At 44.3% G+C, this 24411-nt stretch overlaps 3 protein-coding genes across 5 annotated transcripts in view; 1 reads left to right on the top strand and 2 right to left on the bottom strand.

Annotated features, from left to right (window-relative positions):
- Positions 1–17168, bottom strand: part of LOC112060902 (complement receptor type 2-like) — a 111499-nt gene extending 94331 nt beyond the window's left edge. For 2 of the 3 annotated variants that reach the window (XM_065594578.1, XM_065594580.1), the window contains exons 1-3: positions 6494–6949; positions 1392–1580; positions 254–457 (exon numbers count right to left, since the gene is read on the bottom strand). In XM_065594578.1, coding sequence (XP_065450650.1) covers positions 254–457; positions 1392–1580; positions 6494–6572 — 472 coding nt within the window. In that variant the 5' untranslated portion in view covers positions 6573–6949. Of the gene's footprint in view, positions 1–253; positions 458–1391; positions 1581–6493; positions 6950–16712 lie in introns of those variants that run through there. The other variant, XM_065594579.1, reaches the window with a different exon arrangement.
- LOC101943449 (complement receptor type 1-like) overlaps positions 1–24411 on the bottom strand; it is a 431031-nt gene that overhangs the window by 323006 nt on the left and 83614 nt on the right. The gene's annotated exons all lie outside the window — the stretch shown is intronic.
- Positions 17316–23891, top strand: LOC112061431 (complement component receptor 1-like protein). Its single transcript, XM_065594586.1, has 6 exons — positions 17316–17520; positions 17891–18070; positions 19490–19519; positions 20577–20652; positions 21857–21941; positions 23109–23891. The coding sequence occupies exons 1-5, from the start codon at positions 17445–17447 to the stop codon at positions 21936–21938; spliced, it is 444 nt and encodes a 147-aa protein (XP_065450658.1). The 5' UTR covers positions 17316–17444; the 3' UTR covers positions 21939–21941; positions 23109–23891.

Raw genomic sequence — 24411 nt, forward strand, 5'->3', positions numbered from 1 at the left:
ACAAGGCTTTTGGAAAAATAATTAGATGCCTAAAACTCGTTTCAGGTGCTGAGCATTTTGAGACCTGATCCCCTCCACCCCTCAGACACAGAGCCGCAGTTTGCACTTGCACCACTATCCTCCCTGTGAGAGACTTGGGCATACTCAGGCTGGCCTAGCAGTCACAGCTGGGCTGAGGATTGCCTACCAGGGACAGGAGTCCGGTACCGGGCCAGAGCTGGAAGAATGACAGTTCTCCACCCTTTTTACTGACCTGGTTCACAAACTGGTATGGCAGGATCCCATGTGCCATCATGTTTGCAACTAATCTGAGCATTTCCGATGATACTGCCTTTGATATCATATCCAAAATCACATTTAATTGTAACTCTGTCCCCAAACGCATAGGTCTCCTCTCCAGGTCTAGGCATCGGTGTCTGTGTTCCTTTGTTAACATCTGGAGCTGGACAACGAACTTCTGAGAAACACCAACAACAGCAACAGCGTTAAATCACAGCAAAGGCAATTGTGTAGCTGCAGATTCATTTTACCAGGTGTATCTGAAAGCTTTGCAAGCTATAGAAAATTGGCATTTCCTTGACATTGCTGAAGAGGTTTGGTTTTAGAGAAAGTTTTATCTCCTGGGCCTTCATTTTCACTGTTCTTATGGGCAGCTGTTCTGATTGCAGCTGGCAGGGTATTTTTGGCCTTCATCACAGATAGACTCAGTGAGTAGCAGCTGCTGTGTTATAGCCATACTATGTATAAGAAAGCAGGTGATATGCTGTGATCTATCTTGATTGCTATCTACTTTAGGTGCAGATGGGGATGGTGGATGGGGGCAACAGATCTGTCCGTAAGCATAGAAATGTAAAGGTGGCAGATTTTAAGAGGCACAACAGGGAATTCATAGCCCTGGGGTGTATGCAAACTTTAAGCTGCCTTTGTACCTTCCAGTACTGGACTGCTCCACACAGACAGCCCTGGGGACCTGTGCGCAGCTGCCTACGGGTTTGGCTTCAGCTTTACCCAGAATCTCTGCAGGGCTATGTGCTGTGAAATGCCCCAACACACCCCTCCCACTGGCACACCACTTACTTCAAGCCTTGCAAGAGGATTCTGGGAAGACAGCCCTATTGTTGTCTTCGGGTAGAGTCCTCTTCTGGACGGATCCGGGGCATTTAAAGACCTGTTTTTTCACTCTGGACCTTTTACTTGGGAGTGAGGATCACACCTCAAATTGCTAACCATAATCCCCAGTGTTAGCAGGGAGACAAGACCCTGACTATCCCTCCTTCTCTCTCACCCCATCTCTACACTTTGAACCATACACACGCTGACTAGAAGCACAATCTCCCTATTGGTGTTAAATTTGCTCAATTAAAACAAAGATAATTTAGCCAAATACTTACTCTGACAAAAGTTCGGCGCTGAAGACCATGTCGAATTTTGAAGACAAGTAATACGCCCTTGCCTTAGTCCAGCGATCAGCTTATAACCTGGGTGGCAGCCATATTTAATCACCATCCCAGCTGGAATCAATGTGCCAACCCTAGTCTTCCGAACAGCATTGGGAATGTCAGGTGGATCAGCACAATAACCTAAGGGTAAAACATGAAGCATATAAGGACATACTTAGCCAGGAAAACCTATTGAGGTGAAATCTCCTCGACAAGAATGTGATGTGAGAGACATAGCTGGGGAAAATCAGAGGTCCATATTCTACCCTCTCTCGCTCAGATCCATGCAATCCCATTGCTCAGAATTTAACTCAAGTCATTGCAAGGAAACTGCATAGAAAATACAAGAAAAACAAATGGGAATATGGGTGGCAGTCACTACATGATTCTAGCCTGCGTTTGGAATTAGAAAGGGAAATGCAAGGCCCTACGCTAAACCAGACAGTGTTTCTGTTTGTCTGTAACATGCAGTGTTATTGTAGTCATCATGGTCCCATGATATTAGAAAGAGACAAGGTGGGTGAGGGAATGTCTTTGATTGGTGAGAGACACAAACTTAGAGCTTGCACAGAGCTCTTCTTCATGTTGGTAACATGATAACTTCTGAACACCACATCCAATCAATTCCAAACGTTCTAGGCATCAGTAGGCAGAAGCCTATTGATTTTGGTGGAATGTGGACAATCGGAAAAGGGACGAGGAGCAAACAGAGCTTCTTGCATCTGGTAATTGTCAATAGATCAAAGAAGTGGTTGATCTCATCCATTAACACCTTCTAGCATAATACCTGACATGTCAACACTGCCTGTTCTCCCAGTACCATTTAAAACAGGGGAGGGCAAACTATGGCCCGTCAGGGCTTTCAATCCAGCCCATGGGAAACAGAGCGGGGTGGGAGGGTGGCTCACAGGGATCTCGTGGTGGAGAATGGAGGAACGAAAGAAGCCCAGTGGTGTGTGCAATGAGCTCAGCCTACAGGAGTAACCAAGTGTCCAAACCTCTAGCTAATTTCAAACTATAGAATGGTTTAAACTAGAATCCCTGTTTTCAACCGTGAAGTCATTTAACGGAAGCACCATGGGGCTGTCTCAGCTCAGTGAGATTCAGGCTTATACTGCCGTGACAATTTCCTCTTTTTTTAAAAAGAGAACATGAAACTGGTTGCACCACTGCACTGGGTGTCAGTTCCGTGCACATCCCCACAGGCAAGCCAGAAGCAGTCCTGTTCCTGAGCCAACTTGTACACCTAGCCTCAGTCAGGCTGGGCAGACTGCGCACTGCAGATCCCGCATGGAGAGTCTCTCACCAAGTCAGTTATGCTCAGTAGTAATTACATTAGCAGTGGTCCTATTCCGGTCACAATCACACTGATCAGGCACCAGGGAAATGCTGGTCATTGTTAGAAGTTAGAACCCCCTATTCAAACAACACCTGGCACAGACCTGTCATTCACATCGTTCAAATTTGTGAGTGGCTGGCCTGTTAATCCTGGTAATAATCCTTCATTTCAATAACACTATTATGAAGGAGGTTGGGTGACCCTCACTGAAGCTGGTGGGCATGACCACAGCTGCCCTCCAACCAGGATAATTGTCAGACACAGTTAAGCTCCTTTATAGAGTAAGATGGATGAAACTATACATAAGAACATAAGAATGGCCACACTGGGTCGGACCAAAGGTCCATCCAGCCCAGTATCCTGTCTTCCGACAGTGACCAATGCCACATGCCCCAGAGGGAGTGAACCTAACAGGTAATGATCAAGTGATCTCTCTCCTGCCATCCATCTCCACCCTCTGACAAACAGAGGCCAGGGACACCATTCCTTACCCATCCTGGCTAATAGCCATTAATGGACTTAACCTTCATGAATTTATCTAGTTCTCTTTTAAACCATGTAATAGTCCTAGCCTTCACAACCTCCTCAGGCAAGGAATTCCACAGGTTGACTATGCGCTGTGTGAAGAACTTTTTTTTTATTTGTTTTAAACCTGCTGCCCCTTAATTTCATTTGGTGGCCCCTAGTTCTTATGCTATGGGAACAAGTAAATAACTTTTCCTTATTCACTTTCTCCACACCACTCCTGATTTTATATACCTCTATCACATCCCCCCATAGCCTCCTCTTTTCCAAGCTGAAAAATCCTAGCCTCTTTAATCTCTCCTTATATGGGACCCATTCCAAACACCTAATCATTTTAGTTGCCCTTCTCTGAACATTTTCTAATTTCTAATGCCAGTATATCTTTTTTGAAATGAGGAGACCACATCTGTTTGCAGTATTCAAGATGTGGGCATACCATGGATTTATATAAGGGCAATAAAATATTCTCCGTTTTATTTTCTATCCCTTTTTGAATGATTCCTAACATCCTGTTTGCTTTTTTGACTGCCGCTGCACACTGCGTGGACGTCTTCAGAGAACTATCCACGATGACTCCAAGATCTCTTTCCTGATTAGTTGTAGCTAAATTAGCCCCCATTGTGTTGTATATATAGTTGGGGTTATTTTTTGCAATGTGCATTATTTTACATTTATCCACATTAAATTTCATTTGCCATTTTGTTGCCCAATCACTTAATTTTGTGAGATCTTTTTGAAGTTCTTCACACTCTTCTTTTATCTTAACTATCTTGAGCAGTTTAATATCATCTGCAAACTTTGCCACCTCACTGTTTACCCCTTTCTCCAGATCACTTATGAATAAGTTGAATAGGATTGGTCCTAGGACTGACCCTTGGGGAACACCACTAGTTACCCCTCTCCATTCTGAGAATTTACCATTAATTCCTACCCTTTGTTCCCTGTCTTTTAACCAGTTCTCAATCCATTAAAGGATCTTCCCTCTTATCCCATGACAACTTAATTTACATAACAGCTTTTGGTGAGGGACCTTGTCAAAGGCTTTCTGGAAATCCAAGTATACTATGTCCACTGGATCCCCCTTGTCCACATGTTTGTTGACCCCTTCAAAGAACTCTAATAGATCAGAAAGACATGATTTCCCTTTACAGAAACCATGTTGACTTTTGCCCAACAATTTATGTTCTTCTATGTGTCTGACAATTTTATTCTTTACTATTGTTTCAACTAATTTGCCCGGTATTGACGTTAGACTTACCGGTCTGTAATTGCCGGGATCACCTCTAGAGCCCTTTTTAAATATTGGCGTTACATTAGCTATCTTCCAGTCGTTAGGCACAGAAGCTGATTTAAAGGACAGGTTACAAACCATAGTTAATAGTTCCACAATTTCACATTTGAGTTCTTTCAGAACTCCTGGATGAATGCCATCTGGTCCCGGTGACTTGTTACTGTAAAGTTTAATTCCAAAACCAAGAAGTGGGCTGTAGTCCACGAAAGCTTATGCTCTAATAAATTTGTTAGTCTCTAAGGTGCCACAAGTACTCCTGTTCTTCTTTTTACTTCAATCTGTGACAATTCCTCAGATTTGTCACCTACAAAGGATGGCTCCGAATCTCCCTAACATCCTCAGCCATGAAGACTGAAGCAAAGAATTAATTTAGTTTCTCCGCAATGACTTTATCGTCTTTAAGTGCTCTCGATCGTCCAGGGGCTGTACTGGTTGTTTAGCAGGCTTCCTGCTTCTGATGTACTTAAAAAACATTTTATTATTACCTTTTGAGTTTTTGGCTAGCTGTTCCTCAAACTCCTTTTTCACTTTTCTTATTACATTTTTACACTGAATTTGGCAGTATTTATGCTCTTTTTTATTTACCTCACTAGGATTTGACTTCCACTTTTTAAAAGATGCCTTTTTATCTCTCACTGCTTCTTTTACATGGTTGTTAAGCCACGGTGGCTCTTTTTCAGTTCTTCTACTAAGTTAATTTGGGGTATACATTGAAGTTGGGCCTCTATTATGGTGTCTTTGAAAAGTGTCTATGCAGCTTGGCACTGCCCAAACACAGGCTGCACGCAAGGCTGGTCTGTTTCGTTTGAAGGCTCTGTGCACATATGTTCGTGAACAGAAGCACCCAGGGACAGGGCCACCCAGAGGATTCAGGAGGCCTGGGGCAATGCAGGGGAACGGATATAAAAAAAGGCACCACCCGCTGTGGTGTTTGTACTTACCGGGCAGCGCGCCGAGTCATTTGCGGCGGTGGGTCCTTCACTCGCTCCGCGTCTTTGGCAGCACTGAAGGACCCGCCGCCGAAGTGCCGCCAAAGACCTGGACCGCCACCAGGTGAGTAAAAATTAAAAAGGTGCCTCTAGCCAGGGAAGGGATTCTCGGCCAGGGCTCGTGGGGCCCTTGCAGGGCCCTGAGCCTAATTGCCCCACTTGCCGCCCTTCTGGGTGGCCCTGCCCAGGGAACAGACAGAGAGAAGCTGCCCAGGCAGCCAGAAGCAGACAAAGGAGGAGCAGGAAAGCCAAGGAGATGGCAAGAAATGCACTGGCAATGTGGTCTGAGAGAAAACGGAGAGCGCGAGCTTTTCAGTAGTGTGCTGGCAAGAACGAGGCTTCGAACGGTGAGCAAAAAACCTGTCTCCGGTGTGATTCCTGCGGTTTCGGGGAATCAGGACTTGCCTGCTTTCTCTGTGAATAAACAGGATTGCATCAGAGAAACACCGAGCTCGATCATCAATTTCTCCTCCTAACAGAAACAGCCGGCAAGACCCTGTGCACTGGCTAACCGCTCAGGCCAAACAGTACTTTTCAACCTGTCGCGTCCAAGCATTTACAGTGTGAGCTCAACTTGAAACATGGGAGTCGCCCCATGGAAGTCAACACAACCTGTGTGCTTAAAGTTAAGCACGTGCTCAAGAGCTGTGTGGAACGGGGCCTTAAGGAAAGAAAAGCACCACCTCCATTTGGAACTGCAGGAGAAACGTAGCACGGCAGAGCTGGAATTTGGCCAGGAAATTAGGATCAGAGCGGTAAGGATGGCATGGGATCTTCAGCGACCACAAGCACCCAGGAGCTTGCCAGAGGGAAGCAAAGGGAGAGTCAAGGGGTGCGGGCGAAGGGGAAAGCCAGGAGAGGGGAGAAGGTGGGGATGGGATTGAAGGGAGAGACTCATCCTCCTACTCACTGAGAGCTCCCCCGGGAAGCAGCATGAGTACCAGGGTCCCCAGGAGCCGCAGGGTCCAGCCAGAGGGAAGTGATGTCATGGTGCCAGATGAGTTCCCAGAGAATGGTGGTGACAGCGCAGTCCAGGCAGGGCTGCAGCCGCTCCTCAGCCCGCGCACTGTGCAACACGGACCCCAGGCATGGCCACCCGTAGGCACATGAGGCAAGGGGAAGTGGGAGTCCGTGCGCTGCACCTGCAGGGGCCCAGGAAGGGGGTGGGCAGAGTGTGCACATGCTGCCCAGCCCCCACTGTAGCGTAATGCTCATGGCACAAAGGGCAAGTGGTAGAGCCGGATACAGCTGCAGTTAGTACCGTAACACTGAGCACCGTACAGCTAAGGTTTCTCAATGGAAGGGAAATGCAGCATTCTTATTTTTTTACTCTGGGGACAATCACAAAGTTATTCTGATACAGCTGCACAACGCCCCCCTGTGCTGATCAGCACCCCCAAACAGTGATGATTTCTGAAACACAAGAGACAGTCCAGTTACCAAAGGATCCTTTCTACTCATCCCTGCTGTTACTCCATCCACCTCCGCTAATGTCATTACACCGGCGATGTATCTGACTCAAAGCTCTAACAAACGCAAACCGAACCACGCTAGATACGGACCTTCCCCTGTCATTCCACAGAACAGGTACCACTGGCAGCAGTAGAACAAGCTGCCCCCTAAGCTACCTGGCTAAATACGTTTCAACTCTAACCATCTCTAGGTGTGAGAGGAGGGGCTGTCCCATGCCCCTTCGAGTCCCTGGTGTGACAGTTCACTGGCCTGTGGGAGATATTGGTGCTTCATTCATCCGGAAAAGGAGCGTTTAAACATGCTGGGCATCTTCCTGTCTTACAGCCAAAGGGAGAAAATTATAAAAACAAAAGACAATCGGCAGTTTTTACAGTTGCATTTTATTGTAGCCCGGCAGGGCAGAAATAATTGCTTGATCACAAAGGTGTAGGTTAGAGGACACCGCTATCATTCATTGGGCAAGGGGGAAATGGTTAGCGGGTTGTTGTCTACAGTTAATTTTCGCCATCAATTCGTGGGAGTGTGAGAGAGGATATAGAAATGCTACAGATGAGATCAGCACTGATGTCAACCAAAAATAGATGTGTTCAGTTTGTGAAGGAAAAAACTGCCAACTTTTTTAATAAGAGATTAGGGCAGAAATTGGCTTTTTTAACCTTTACATTTTCAGTGGGGCAGAGGGATTTGTGAACAGAGTTGCACTTAAGGTTCATGGAAATCAGGCAGTTAAATAGCCATTCACTACTTTAAATATGTTTGGGTTATAATGCATTAAGGTTAAATATATGCAACAGCTGGGTGATTTCTGAAAGTTCAAGGTTGTTGGTGTATTCTGCATAGGGTCTGAAGCTTGCGTTAACTGAAGGTTTCCTTCCGTACATTTTAATCTAGTTTCTCTCAACTTGCTTTCCCTTTCTGAACTGAAAGGAGTCTGAATTCAATCCTTTTACTATAGTCCCCACAAACATATAAGAGGATGAAATCCCTAGTTTATCAAGTAGGGACTTACATTTGTCAGATTGAAAGGAAAGAAAAAAAACCCAACCGCTGGCACACAGCATGAAAAAAATCTGATTCCTGAGGTACTGGCTAATCTCTTCCTCAATCACTAGATGTACTAGCAAGTTCTCTGCAAATAGTAACAATCATCATATGTACAAAGTAATTATACAAACTGTCTCCAGTAATGGGTCACAGATTTCAGCTATTCCTGGTATTTTTCTAGGTCCCGCTTAAGTTTCTGAATCTCCAGATACAGTTTCTGTGCTTCCAGCAGGGTTCTCAGTTCTGTCAGAGACACACCACAGTGGAGAAACTTTACACTCTCGCGAACCATGTTGCACAGGGGAGACATTATTTACTTCTCCTGTAAAACAGAAACAGAGGGACTGTGATTACGCTGAAGAAGATAAGGAACTATCCTCACAAGCATGCTTGGTCCTTTTTGATCTGAGCCATTATCCAGCTTGTTAAATGAGTCTGTCTCATACAGTCTGTGTCTGACACATGATCCTGAAAGGTGTTGCACATTCTCAATTAGAGCTGGCCAGAAAATGAAAATTTCATGTGAAATATATTGTGCTTTTTAAATCAGTTTCTTCCTGACCCAGAACAAAACAAAAGTGACCCTGAAATTTTTCATGGAAAGGGATTTCAAGAAAAATTCTACTTCAAAAGACCCATATGAAGAAGTGGGTTTATTACTCAAGAAAATTTATGCCCTAATAAATCTGTTAGTCTTTAAAGTGCCCCCAGACTCCTCGTTTTTGTAGATACAGATTAACACAGCTACCCTCTGATACTTTTCATCCTGCGGGATGCCAAAGGCTTTGTTTAGATACCACCATAAGTTAGGGCATAGGTCAGGGCAGATCATGTGTACAAGTGCCAGGGCAGTGAGGACACTGGCAGTGGGCATCCCAGCTGGGAGTGTTTGGTCTGCTGCAAAGGAGGAATCTGCAATGAGTTGGCCCCATGGCTCTACATATTGTCAATACTTAAGGGCTAAGATGTTAAATAGCCCCCAGGTCATTGCAATGGGCCCTCCACTCTTTTCCTATCTCAGTCATTCTAGTGTGATGAAGAAATGAATCACCTTTGCACTCACGGGCAAGTGCATCTCAGTGCAGAGTTCCCCCCTCACCAGCTATACATCGAATGGAGGATACTCCAACAACTGACCAACCACGGTCACATGAGTAGGTCACATTTGAGCCAACAAAGAAATCATTTTTCCAGCTGCGGTCGTCCCGTCCATTAGAGATACGTGCAGGTGGCTCACAGGCTAGAATAAAAGGGGAAAATACAGCATTGACACAAAACGGGAAATCTCCTAAAAGAAGGGAGGCAGCATAAATACCGGGGGGTTTCCTGACACTACATTTCCAAAAAAAGGTGTTTGTAGAGGCACCAGTGTCTCATGCCTCTGACAATCTGCCAGCACTTTGTTAGTTAGCATCATACCCATGGCATTGGGAGAGCAAAGATAAAAACAGCAAAATGCAAAACACTCTTAAAATGGCTCTTTGACCTGTAGGGTCCCCAGGGATCGTTGTTCACATGCTGACAACACTGAATAACTGCACTGAATTACTGAGAATTACAGCCAGACCCTGAGAAGTACTGAAGGCCTGCCGCTCCCATCAACATCAACAGTAAGGTCCACCTGCATGGCTCCCTGAGTCATTAAACTGGTCCTGCTACATCTGCACCACCAAATTCCAGATCTGAACCCCTTCCATAGCCACTGAGTTCTGCCAGAACCCCCTGAATGAATATGCCAAGCCTCCTCCAAGTAATGAAACCCTTCTGGAGTCCCCCAAGTTCCTCACCTATCCCCACTAGCTACTGAACTGTCCCACCACAGCACCCTCCCAGTATAATGAACCATCCTTTCCCCATATGTCCATCCCTCTTGAACTGGTGAGGAGGACGACTGTTTAGGGTGAAAGAAGGGGACAGAGCTGGTTCTAGAAGGCTATGTAATTTTTCATAGTGGTTAGTTTTAGTCTTCTGACACTGTTCTGGGATAGTCACACATTTCCGATGGTAGCCAGAGTGACGTGTAAAGCAGTCCCAGTGCTGCCCGTTGAAACAGGCCTACAGTTCTGAAAATGCTCGAGTAACTAATCATTCCAACAACAGATATTACCCCACCCCCCAGTCTCTCTAATCCCTCCTCTGGCTTTTTGAAAATTCAAGGATGCTTACATTTCTCTTTTCATGTGCTCAGTGTTTTGAGAATTGACCCAACACTGATGCGGATGCCAGGAGCATTTGTACCACTGCTCCCACTCAATGGTTGCACGGGGGGATGGCAACATTAATCTGTGACGGGATTGTCAAAGTTAGACTCATGACTCAGCTTGTCAAACCACTCTGTTTTATTAGCAGAGCGCTATGCTAATAACACACACATAATGTGAGCCTCCATGCAAGATTCAAACAAACAGTCTTATTTATACAGATAAAAGGGTGCGAACTAAACAAAGGGACAGAGAGAGCAAAACTGTAGAATTTGCCTAGGGCACAATATGCATATCCTACTTCCTTATTAGCTCTTATCATCTAATGCTTCACCAAATCGCCCTTAAGTGGAGCAATTGATTAACAGTTAATGTCTACTTTCCTGCCACCTGGATTGCAACATTTCATACAGCATTCTTGAATTCATTCTATTTCTTTAATATAATTCATTTCACTTTCACAAAATCTTTATAATGGTCACAGTGAAGCTGGCTGCTAAGGGAGGCACAGAATCATTGTATGCTCTAGGCATCCCAGCCATCCTCTGTCTCACCCAGCATCATCTACACTTGGGACAATGTTGTCTGGTCTCTGGACCACTGGGGGAACAGGGCACTGTTAATCCATGGCAATCTTTCTGCAGAAGCCTTTTTAACTCAGGGCTTGTCCTTAAAGGTTTAGAGCATATTTATCTTCAAGAAATCTGAACTGCAAAAGGCATTTATTTGTACGGACATATAGTCCAGGCACTAACTCCAATAAACAGCATTCGTTAAATGCTGGCTAATGAAGAATAGATATAAAGTACTGGGAGACTTTATGGGAGACTGAAAATACTCCCACTCAGTTAATAAATCAGTTGCTGACAAGCAGATACTCTAGATGGGGTAAATACTAACCTGCAGGAAAGGAGAAAAGGATCTTCTTAAGGTATAATCACTAGTTAAAGGTTTGATATGTAATTGTGCTAAGAATGATGCAATGGGAGAGACCCCATACTTTCTATGTTTGGCAGACATCCTTTGCTATCAACGGATTTGTACTTTGAAATCCAACAGCAAAGGAAAGCTGTGGTAACCTATCAGCAGCATGTGTAGGACCTGAGATGCTAAATTACATGCATAGCAAAGTCTGCTAAGAAAACAGAGAAACATCAGTTGGCAAACAAGTGGTGATGGTATGCCAAGGTAATCATGTCTACTGTAGAACTGGGAGCTAGATGTATTACACAATCTTAGTCCCACAGTAAATGAGAAAATTGCAGATAGGTGGGAGTCAGTCTATATGGTACCACAGCAATTGGAAAGTGAATTACATATCTACAAGGTACAGGCAGAGTTGGGAGAAGGTGTAGGTTTGGATGGAACAGAGACATGCTTTGTCCTTGTGGATTCATTTTTGCTTCCAAAGCGATGGAGGTAGAATTGTGGAAGACATTCCAGTAATCTGGAAAATTTGATTAAAAAGTAGCTAATACAAGCGTACAAATTGAAAGAGGTGAATCTTTATACGATTCCATTCTACAATCAAACTAAATCCGGTAGCAGGGGAATACTTCATTCCATGAAGATCAAAGTGAAGAAGCACAAACACCAGGAAATTCAGCAGATGAGCTCTGCACTGGAGCTGGGGTGAATTTGCCTAATTCTATCAACAACATCTGTGAGAAGTTCTATAGAGGTGCCTAGCAGAAGTAGTAAAACTAGAAACCAATCTGCAGACCATGTTCTTAATTTTGCCATTAGGGAGAAAAGGCCCACAGGCAATACTCACTCACTATGTGCACGCCGATAGCCACAGAAGATAAAATTGCCTGTCATAGCTATCACACTGCCAGGACATCAGTCATTTAGGTCGGGGAGAATGTACCGCACATAGAATTGTAGGACTGGAAGGGACCTGGAGAGGTCATCTAGTCTAGTCCCCTGCACTCATGGCAGGACTGAGTATTATCTAGACAAACCCTGGGAGGTGTTTGTCTAAACTGCTCTTAAAAATCTCCAATAGAGATTCCACAACCTCCCTATGCAATTTATTCCGGTGCTTAACCACCTTGACAGTTAGGAAGTTTTTCCTAATGTCACGTCCAGCCTAAACCACCCTTGCTACAATTTAAGCCCATTGCTTCTTGTCCTATCCTCGGAGGTTAATGAGAACATTTTTTCTCCCTCCTCCTTGTAACAGTTTTCAAGTACATAAAAGATTGTTATGTCCCCTCTCAGTCTTCTCTTCTCCAAACCCAATTATTTCAATCTTCCCTCTTAGGTCACGTTTTCTAGACCTTTAATCTTTTTTGTTGCTCTTCTCTGGACTTTCTCCAATTAGTCTTTCCTGAAAAGCAGTGCCCAGAACTGGACACAATACTCCAGTTTAGACCTAATCAGCATGGAGTAGAGCGGAAGAAATACTTCCCCCAAGGTTTCACACCCAGCACAATGTAGGGTGACCAGATCGCAAGAGTGAAATATCAGGAAAACATTGGGCGAGCGGAGGGAGGGGAGGGGAGAGGACGACAATGACAGACACAGGTGCACAGAGCCATGAGACGGGGCCCTAGGAAGCTGCGAGAGGGGTTGTACGGCCCCTGCTGCAGCCCGCACCACAAGCCACAGGACGAGGACACCTATTGAATTCAATGAGAATTTTGCATGTGAATTGATGTACCTAGTTCTGAGATTATAAAGCCAGAAGGGATTCGGTGATCACCTGGTCTCACCGCCTGTATAGCACAGACATAGAACTTTCCCAAAATAATTCCTAGAGGATAGCTTTTAGAAAAAGCTTTTAGATAAACACCATAACCCTTAGTATATTGTTAATCGTTAATTACTCTTACCATTGAAAAGGTATGCCTTATACCCAGTCTGAATTTGTATAGCTGCAACTTCCAACCGTTGGCTCATGCTTTACCTTTCTCTGCTAGACTATTTGTTCCCCATGTAGATACTTACAGTCTATAACCAAGTCACCTCTTAACCTTCTTTTTGTTAAGCTAAATAGATTGAGGTCCTTGAGTCGATCACTATAAGGCATGTTTTATAATCCTTTAATCAGTCTTGTTACTCTTCTCTGAACACTCTCCAATTTATCAATATCCTTCTTAAATTGTGCACCCCAGAACTGGACACAGTATTCCAGCAAAAAGAACAGGAGTACTTGTGGCACCTTAGAGACTAACAAATTTATTAGAGCATAAGCTTTCGAGGGCTACTGCCCACTTCTTCGGATGCATATAGCGTGGAACATATATTGAGGGAATATATATACACTCATACAGAGAGCATGAACAGGTGGGAGTTGTCTTACCAACTCTGAGAGGCCAATTAAGTAAGAGAAAAAAAATTTTTTTTGCACCAGTGCCGAATACAGAGATAAAATAACCTCTCTACTCCTGCTTGAGATTCCCCTATTTAGGCATCTGGTCACCTTATTTCTGTATGCATTTCCCCAGGTTTTTTTGTAAAAATCAAAACTGAACTGCCCCAGAAATTCTGGCATGTGGAATCATCGTGAAACTCGCATGGCTCCAACCCTGCCGATGAACGTTTAGATCCACTGCACAGACTTCTGCCACTTGAGCTAATGGAGTAAGTGATGGCAGAGGCAGTAGGTTGTCATCCTATATGTGATAGATCAGCTCTATAGGGGGATGAGACACTTTTTTTGCCACTGGGTTTCACAGATATCTGCTGACAGAAGAGGAACTGTGAAACTCAGGAATCCTGGGTCTATTCCAGGCTTCTGAATGGAGTGGTCTCTAGTAGTCAAAGACCCTTCTTCCCCGTCCCCTCCAGTCTATGTCTATCCTATTGCTGTCTAACCCGCCCCAGCTCCTCATCTGATTTCAACTGCCCCCCACTACTGCTCTGGATTCCTTGTCCCAGTTTCCTGGTCCTGTCTCACTCTCCTCTCTCCCCGCCCCCATCCCTCAGATGGGATGTTCGTTCCAGACTGGCAAAATGATAAGGCTTCCCAACATTTCAACACTTCCCATTCTAAATTTTCGGTTGCTTAACTATAGGCTAGCTCTGCCTACAACAAAGCATATTCAGAACCTCTGATTAAAGGGATTATAAGTGTAGCAACCTCCATTATAGCTAGTCACCAAAGATTGAACCTGAGCCATCCAGACTTAAAAGCATGAGCTTCTACTACTTGAGTTCAAGATATAACTCCCTTAGCTGGTAGCTATACAGTTATCCTCTAAAAATCCACCAGAGGAGGGCACAAAACACATGTTGGACAGTGAATTACAAAAGTGCCAAATATTATTATTAGACCTGCAATACTTTTCACAATGAACATCAGCGGGGGATAAACTGGGAGTTTAAGAATATTTGGAAAACAATTTTAGAATAATATTCAGTGCTGTGGTTTAAAAGAAAAAAAACCCTGTTAAAACTCATAACTTAGCAGTATTCAGTGTTGGAAAAAAAAAAACTTTTAGGAGCTATGGGATACAAGTTAAGAATGTTGAAACAGGAAGATGTTCTGCTTAGTTACCACTTGGGCAAGGCGGCGTGCTATGTAATACTTGCAAGATTTCATTGTAATGTTTTACAATATATAGCAGCACAATGCTGATTCCATTGATATTGTTGGGCAATTCATGCTGATTTTATTTCAGCCCACATCTTAATAGTTTTGAATACCATAGATCACAATTTTCAGCTCAGTTGGTCTGAACATGCAGAGCTTTAAAACTGCTATGCTCTAAACTGTATATTAACTACAATTTGATAAACCTGCATGTCAGAGAACTGTGTGCCACTACTACTAGACAGTGGCACAAGGCAATTCAGTGTGAATCACAGCAAAGTAGGACTGGAAGGGACATCAACAGGTCATCTAGTCAAACCCCTGCACTGAGACAGGACTGAGTATTAACAACACTAGACCATCCTTGACAGGTGTTTGTCTAACCTCTTAAAAAACTCCGACGACTGCTATTCCATAACCTGTCTAGGTAATTTGTCCTGTGCTTAACTACCTTTACAGTCAGGAAGTTTTTCCTAATGTCTAACCTAAATCTCCCTTGCTACAATTTAAGCCCATTGCTTCTTTTTCCTGCATGTCCTGAGTGGGACGGGGGTGAGTCCAGGCAGTGGGATTGGGGGGAGGTCGGTCAAGGAAGTCGGTGGGTGTGTGGGGATGGACCAGGGGAAGCAGGGTGCAGGAACTGAGGGGGACAGGACTGGGACTGGGGAAGTCAGGGGGGCTGAGGGGGATGGGACGGGACTGGGATGGGGGGAGCAGGGTAGGGGCTGAGGGGAGCATGAATGGGACAGGGTAGAGAGCTGTGTAGAGTGGGGCGGGGCGGGGTAGACAATGCGGCTGGGCTGGGGAGGGTCGGGGGGTTGGGGAGAGGGACAGGGTCTGGAGGGGATGAGAGAGGGGAGCAGGACTGGAATGGGGGGAAGTTGAGGGGTGGGACAGCAGGGGGAGCGATGGGGGTGGAACGACGGGAGAGGCTGAAGAAGAGATTTGGGGTAGGGCAGGGACTGAGGGCAGTGGGTTCGGGGTGGGACGTACAGGGGGGACTGCGGGGGAGGCTGAGGGAACGGGGTCAGGGTGGGGGCCGAGGGCAGTGGGTTGGGTTTACACTGGCACCTCTCAGCATTGCTGTGCCGGGCGGCAGACCTGCGCCAGCACTACCCTGGCAATGGAAGAGTCCTCAGTGGAAATGCAGACTTCATGACACAGACCCTCCTCGTCACTTCAAACCTGATGCTGCTCTGGTCAGTCGCTAGGCTCTTGTCACTTTCAAACCCATGCAGGGTATCTGGCTCTTTTTCAGTTCTCAGGTTAAGAAAAGCTGCTGCATTTTGTGAGGGCTTCAGCATTCACATTCCTACTTCACGAACTGTCTGCCTGACACATTGCTCCCAGGGCATTCATCTTTATTCATTATCGGCAGGTCCATCAGATTAACGAGCAACACAATGGGGTCAAGGATTTTTAATTTTTCAAACCACTTTGGCCTCAACAGGGATAACAGCAAATCTGGACAGAGCAGATGGGTGTCAGGATGGGTTTGGGTATTTATTTATTTATTTATTTATTTTTTTAAAAGTGGAAATGTTTGGGTCTGAGCAAAGGCTGCAAACTTCCCTTTGGAAACCTTTGCTGATCTTTTGCCCCAGGGGCTAATGACAGCCTGGAATCCGGGACAGATTTCCACATCCATGCAGGGTGAGATGATGGGGGGAGGGGAGGGGAGGGACTGTGGGGGAGGCTGTTGGAACAGGGTCAGGGACTGAGGGCAGTGGATTGAGAGTGGGGGGCACAAGGGGGACACTGCGGGGGAGGCTGAGGGAACAGGATCAGGGTGGGGGCTGAGGACAGTGGGTCTGAGGGGAGCCCCCCCAGAAGGACCTGCCAGGGGGCCAGGTGAGCCCAGCGGTGCTTACCTGGAGCGGCTCCCAGGAAGCATCCAGCAGGCAGGTCCCGCTCTGGCTCCTAGCCTAGGGGGGGTCGCGTCGCTGGCGGGTCAGGTCTGGTCACGTCAAGGGGGGCGGGGGGGACTCAGTCTCTCTGCCCGCTGCCGGCGTCTACAAGCCCCGCCCCCCCAGCATGCAGCCGAGCTGCGGAGAATTCCTCCCTGCCTCACTCCGTGTGTGCCTCGGGCTGCTGCTGCAGTCGGTGGGGTCCTGCCGGCTGGGAGCTCAGCTGTGCAGCGCTGCCCCAGGGGCCCCAGAAGAACAAGTGAGTGGCGCCGCTGGCCGCGGTCCCCCGGATATCGGGACGCGGGACAAGTCCCCTAAAATCGGAACTGTCCCGTCAAAATCAGGACGTCTGGTCTGATTTCAACAGGGCCTGGGTTTCACCCCGTGCTTCCTCCCACGTTTTATGGCCCAGACCCCCGTCTGCACGTTGTAAAATCCCCGCCCTTGGCGGGAGCCGGGAATGCACCTGCCGCGCCTGGTGCAAAGCTCACGCTGAGGGGTGGCGCACGGGGCCCGTCTCGCCCTCCCCCGAGGGGCAGCCGGGGCAGCGCTAGTTCCCCTCACGCCGCCCGCGGAAAGCTCCCGCTTGGCACCGCCGCCTCGCCCTGGTCCCTCCCCCGGGGCGGAGGCGGCTGCCAGGATATCCCCGCCGGCCCCGGGAGCCCCGCACTCGCTGCCGCGCGACGGGGCGGGAGGATGCGCCGCGCCTTGCTCCTCCTCCGCCTGCTGGGCGGCTTCGCTGAGCTGTTGGCTGCTGCCGCCCGGGATGCAGGTGAGGGGCCGATGCTGGAGCCCTGCCCGTCCCTTTTGTCTACATTCAATAAATGACATGTGTCATGCCCTGTATGTCTACATTCCTCCAGCAACAAGGCAGCAAATTACACCTTGGTACAGGAATAGGATTACATGTTTGTTCTTGTCACTTTTATAAGTGAATATAACTACACCCAGAGCCGTCCCTTGGGTACGGCGAATTGGGGCGACCGCTCTGGGCCCCACAGGCTGGTGCGATTGGCCCGGCGCGGTCAGTCCCACCCCCCTAGGGATGGCCCTGACTACACCTAAAAAACCTGCAATCTCATCTTCTGCAACTTACTTTCCTCCTCTTCTTGAAATATTGTTTTTGCTGACCTTTATTTCAGAGATCAGATGTGCGTTCCCAGAAGTTCAAGGTGGCAAGAAGGCAGTAGCAGGAACTACATATCGATTTGGAATGAATGTTACTCTGGAATGTGACAGCGGTTATGTGCTGGAAGGCAGCAGTCTGATACAGTGCCAACATGACTTTACCTGGGATCCTCCTGTACCAGTCTGTAGATCCAGTATGTATAGAATAAATGGGAAAAATCCATGCCCTGTGTTAGGTTTCCACCTAGTGGTCAAATGAAAATAGAGGTTGAAATGAGATTTGCCCTTTGCAGAATCTGCAACACAACCCCCCTGTCTATTTTGAGGCCTGCTTTACACAGAGATTTCCAACACTAGACAGATCTTTTTTTAAACCCAATTTAGTTAAACCGGTGCAAGTTTGTGTGCAGACAAGATAAAATGTTTCTTTGGCTGCGTAGACAGTACCTATCTAGGATAAAAAAGAGATTGTATGTAAGGTTTTCAAATTTTTATTTGAACAAAGCTACACTGTTACGCAAAATGAACTCAGTGTGTATATGTCTCCTGACTATATCTGCATCAGTTGTTTCACGACACACACAATGTAAAGACTAATTCCTGGTCCCCACACACAGTTGCAAGGGCTTAACTAAAGGTGCTGTTTTTTTATTTTTATTTTTAAAAGCAGATTTAATCATACTAGTGCAACTTTGTATGTGGGCACTGAAAGGAATTCCAACCTGGCTTATATCAATTTAGCCTGCACCTATAAATTATGAATGCAAGCTAAACTAATATAAGAATTTTCAGATATAAGCGTGCCCACACAGGGGCTTGCACCAGGTTAACTACATTGATTTAAAGTCTGATTTAACTTAAACCAGTGTGATTTTTGTGTGTAGACAGGTTCTAAATATGGGAAGGTAAAAATCAAACTCTCTCAACTTGAGGCCTATCTAAAATGTAAGATGATGTCCTAATATGGTTTGAGTTTTTTGACTGTGTAGAGACCACCAATCAGTGTTACAACCATGGCTTTTGTTTTGCTGTGCTGATTGGCTCTCCGAGGGAGCTTTTCACGACAGTTATGTTATTCTGGGTAAAACTCACTGCATTTAGGTTGGAGTTTTAAAATATGCCTAAGGGAATTAGGTGTTCCCTCAGGCATTTTTGGAAACCGCATACTTATTCTCTACTTAAAATGCTTAGAGAACTGCCTTTTACTGATAGGGAGAAACAACAACTTTGTCCTTCCAGCTTAACTCACTTGTGTGTGTGACGTGCTCCCAAGACCCTCACAGTTGATATGTGATTGATTTAGCAGGTGAACTGAAAGAGATTATTTCTTGCTCAGCCACTCAGTACTGTGCTGAGCTTTCTCCTGTGTTGGAAGAGGCAATTGGGTTACAGTGGTTTATCTCCCTTTAAAAGTTGCAAGGGCCTTTCTATATAGCTGGCAATATGGGGAGGACTTTTAATAAATGTTGCTTTCTAGCTCTCACCAATAAAATCTGTGACATGCCTGAGATACAGAAAATGTTTGGATAAATATTTGAGGAAATCATATGGCTGTGATTCATTCATATTATAGTAGTTCAATTTTTTTTCTTCCCTCTCCCCTCCCATTCTAGGTTCCTATAACTTCATCTCAGGAGTCCTCGGTAAGTAGTTTACTAAAAAGACTTGGGGTCAGATTCACAACTGGGGTAGATAGACAGATAGATGCTGATTTACCCTAGTTGAACATCTGGCCCATTGTTTCTAAACTTTCTTTATGGAGTCAGTTTCCCAGCTTTCAAACCTTTCCTTCTCCACAAGACTGCATGTGAACCAGGAAAAGTACAGTACCTCCATCATCAGACTCTTTAAAAACCTCACTTCCTGGTGGAGCTCCCTATGGTTTGAGATTCCATTGTCTAGAAACCAACAACTATTTTATGTCCAAAAACCGTATGCACCAAAGCCACTTGGACTAAGATTTTTGTCAGCTTTGTTAGCATTCTTCAATTTTGCTGCAGGGCTTCCTCTAGAGCACCTGGCACAGGTCTGGTCTACACTAAAATATTAGCTCGGTTTCACTGTCAGTAAGGGGTGTGAAAAATCCACACCTGAATGGAGTTGGTAAGCCGACCTACGTCCCTGCATAGACAGTGCAAGATCAATGGAAGAATTCTGCCATTGACCTGGCTACCACCTTTTGGGGAGTAAATTACTTATGCAAATGGGATAGGTAGCGTCTACACTAACGCGCTACAGCGGCGCAGTAGCTTGGGTTTTTCATATACTAGAACATAGTTGATCTCCTCATTTCAAGCAATCTGAAGAGCTCTAGGTTTTAGACAGTGGGTTGTGAATGGTGACCCATTTGTGCATGATGTAAATCTCCTTTTGCTTGTGCCACTACGAATCCACATATTATATTTAAACACTAATAGATGGTCTTATTCACAGTGAACTTTTTGAATGCAGTAATGTTATGTTTTTGCCTAAAGATCAAAACCTGAGAAGAGTACAATATGAAATGTTAACTTTGTAAACACAGACAATAACTCAGGATTCAGAAACCCTTGTGGTACAGATAGAGGAATGCTGTCACCTCTTAACTTTGTTTGGGATTTTGTGAGTTAATTATAAATCTGCAAAGGCTAGTAATACTATTTCTGTGTTTCATAAGGCCATTTGTCCGACTAATTCAGTTCTCTTCTTGTTGTCTCTCAGGGATTGTAGGTGGCGTGCTGCTGCTTCTCCTGGTTACCATCATTATCTGGAGGATTATGTCTAAGCAGAATGCAGGGTGAGGGATTTTTCTAAATTTCCATTCATTTCAATATGTGTATGACCTGTTCTTTGGTTCCACCATTTAATGCTGGCCAAACATTTCATTAAAAGAATCATGATCTCCATATGCAACAATGGGGCAAAAGAAATAGGTAATCACTAGTGTAATTTTGTGAGTCTGCAGGTGGCGATAGTTTAGTGTTCTTCACATACCAATCTTTATATATAATATTTAAAAAACTCTCCCTCCTAGGCTCTTTGCTCTGGAAGAAGCATTATTATAATGTATTTTTACAAAAATAAACAAACCCAAAACATTCTTTTCTGTCACCAGGATATTAGCATGATACAAAGAAATAAGGCTCATGATGGATTTTTCCCCTTTAGATCCAAAAAGATTTTTTTTCTTCTCTGTAATAAATACTAACATCTGAAAAGAGCAGAAAAGGGATGTAAAGGTGTGTGTGTGGGGGGTTGTTTTTATTTTTCCTTTTTCCCCTGCTGTTTTTTTACCTTTGAAATATCAGCGATGTAACATGGTTCTCTCAGGTTTTGTTGGAAGACTTTCTGGGACTAGGAATGGAAGTCTTGTTGAGAATGTGTATTTTGAGCCCTCAAACTTTAATTGCAGGGGCAGAAGGTGTTTAAAAAAACAAAAACCCTTTCTCTCCCTTATCCAAACTGTCAGACAATAGACTTAAATAGTTGTAAACAAAGTGTCTTAAAGAGTCTGGTCCAAAATCCTTTCCACTCTCTCACTTGCTCTATGTTCAGTTTCTTGCGATGTCCTACGGTAGCCTTATTATTTCTCTAGTTGCCAATAACTGAATTTCTAATAATAAAACCATTGAGGCTGCTCGGCTATGTAACAAAACAGCATTAAAGTGGAATAAGCCCTATTTTTTCCTATTTTGCATATCACCTTTAAATGAAGATTTCCCTCCCCACTCACACCAGCCCTCTTATATCAGAAGGCTTTAATATCAGAACCCTCCTCATCTTTTGTCTTGGTAAATTAATTAATCTTGGTGTCCTCTGATGTTATCAGTGAAACCTCAAATATCTTCAGATCAACTTTCCAAACTTCAACAGCCATAACACTCTAAAAAATTAGATTTGAGGCAAAATATAAATTTACTTCCAGTCTCTCCTTTTAAAAGAAACGAAATAAGAGTTTTCCTTTGAAAATGTAACTTTTATTTTTCTTCTCCACTGTTCAGCAATTACTATACACATGAAAACAACAAGTACCAGATGCCTTTGGCCCACATAACTGAACAAAAAATTTCATTTGCACCATAGCAGGTATGGGCTTATTTTAAATCACTTTCTTCAACGTAAAAATGTCAAAATTGTGGTAAATGATATCAGCTCTAACTTACTGTAATGCAGTGATACTCAGACTGAGGCCTGAGAGCTGTAAGTGGCTCTTTAATGTGTCTCCTGTAGTTCTTTGCAGCACATAATATTAAAAGTTATTAACCAATCAGGATGCTTTTACTATGTTAGCCAATTACCAACTTGCACTGAGTTATTAACTTATTTGCTGTGAGAATAATCATAATTTTCTATTACTGTGGCTCCTTTGGGTAATGATGATTGCTAATTTGGCTCCTGAACCACAGAGATCTGAATATTACTGCTCTAATGCAAAGACACTATGTTGAATGGAAAATTGACTACTTTTCTCCCAATCTTCTTGCTCCTCCGTTGCTTGAATAAAAATAGGGCCTGCTGTAACCACAAACACTTGTGGTTTGTCTAAGCTTTTGTTTGCAGCAAATGAGCAGATCACATTTGCAATGTCATACCCCATTTTTGGAAGCTAGAACAACAGAATTGGTTCTGAAGCATTACTTGCATATAATTGTGTTTCCATCTAGTACAAAGGAAGATGGAAATCATGGGTCAAATGTTACCTAGCTTTGAAACCATGTTTTGTTTGTAAAGTTGTGGGGCAATCTGCTCTCTATACAACGTACTTCTAACCACACTAGAAGAAGGCTCAAACAGTTCTTTAGGTCTGTCTGCTTAAATGCATGTTGCGGTGGCTGCTCTGCTTACAGTTTAATCCGCATTTAGTCCTGTGGCTGTCGCTGTCCATAATGCAAACCGACTTTTGCTGGTGTTGCTTCGCTTTAGAATGCTGACACTTAACACAATGGCACCAACAGCTATCTGCCTTTATCCTTCAAATATACCTACCACCTCATGAATTTACATTGTACAGCATGAAATACAGTCTGACATGAACAAGTTTACAATGTGCTATTTATTTTGACTTGTTGTAAACAGATTTTTTTTTTAAAGTAGGCTGATCTGAGAATCTTTCCCCAGGAAATGTAAAATTTTCAAAAAGATTGCTTTTTGTCCAAGTGAAAGTAATAAAATTGCAATAAAATGTTTCTAAACATTGGTAGGAGCATAGAAGAACCTAGTTTTCTTTTAACATTGGTGTATCCCTTTCTGCAGGCAGGAAACCGCTTCTCTTCATGGTCGAGGATTTTGCCTGGAGAACATGGAAGCATTACCTTCACCTTCTTTGTGGGTAATTTACCTTCTTGCAACCAAGTTCTCTAGGGGAAAATGCAAAGCCATAGCATATAGCGGACGTTGTTACTGCAGCTGCTTCCATTAGATGCTTATAGCAGTTGAGTTCATTAAGTTCAACTTTACACAGCACCAGACTGTAGCTTTTAGGCCTCCTTCCTGCCCTCCTGCTGTTTGTCCATGAAAATGCCTTGCATGCGGACTTCTGAGATGAACAAGACACGCTGCAGCATCAAGGATGCTTACTCCTCAGATTATGCTCTGGCCTTCTTTCCCTTTCATGGAAATTCTTGTTTCTGAGCAGTTGACTAAGTAATCTGTCACCTGGAGGAGGAGAAGACAAGGGCTGCTGAGCCTGCCTTGATTAGAAACTGCAAGCACAAGACTCTGAACTTCCTCCTGAGCATGCTTCATTGACTGCCACAGCTGTCTTCTGGAAACGTTTGGGAAGGTTGTGTGTGTGTGAAAGGAACCTTTAATTTTGAGGAGTTGATGGATTTTATAAAAAGGGCTTCATGTTGCTCTTCACAGACATAGCACTTAATGTCCTTCACCTTATAGTAGAGATACAATCAACTTCTTTTACAACCCTTTGTAATTTTTAACCCATTTTGCCTTCAATATTTAATTTTTTCTTCTTGGATCACTTACTTTAAAATAACTTAATAGGCATGAAACTACAGATTAAACTTTTTAAATACTGATTTTAAATCAAAAGCTTTCTTTAAAATGTTGTTTGGAATTTATAATATATTACTATAAGGGGGGGAAATATTTGTTTAGAAAGGAGATTTGTGAATTTACAGCAACACATCTTTAAAAACAATCTTGATAATTTTGTGATGCAAGATACACTGATGACGCCTCCATCTTTGGAGACCTTGCCATATTTTTGAGCAGAGGTTCCTACGCTGAACTTCTAATCTGAACTACAATTAAAATAACCTGCACACAAAGTACTAGGTGAAGGGACTGATCTTGCAGTCCTGTAAAATAATCTCTCAATTGATTGAAGGCATTTGTGAATGCCAGCTACAGTACAAAGGTGTTATGACTCATTGTGTCCTTGATCCAGGGATTAAGAATGGGCAGTTTCGCAAACCAGGTGTCAACTCCAAGACTCTTGTGCTACCAGGGGAAGACTTGTAACAATGGTAGTGGGGTTGTCTGATAGTGGTAAGTAGCCTAATAGCTTTTTTACATGGGAAAATTGACTGGTATAACT

Source organism: Chrysemys picta, chromosome 4, assembly GCF_011386835.1.
Source record: "Chrysemys picta bellii isolate R12L10 chromosome 4, ASM1138683v2, whole genome shotgun sequence".
NCBI lineage: Eukaryota > Metazoa > Chordata > Testudines > Emydidae > Chrysemys > Chrysemys picta.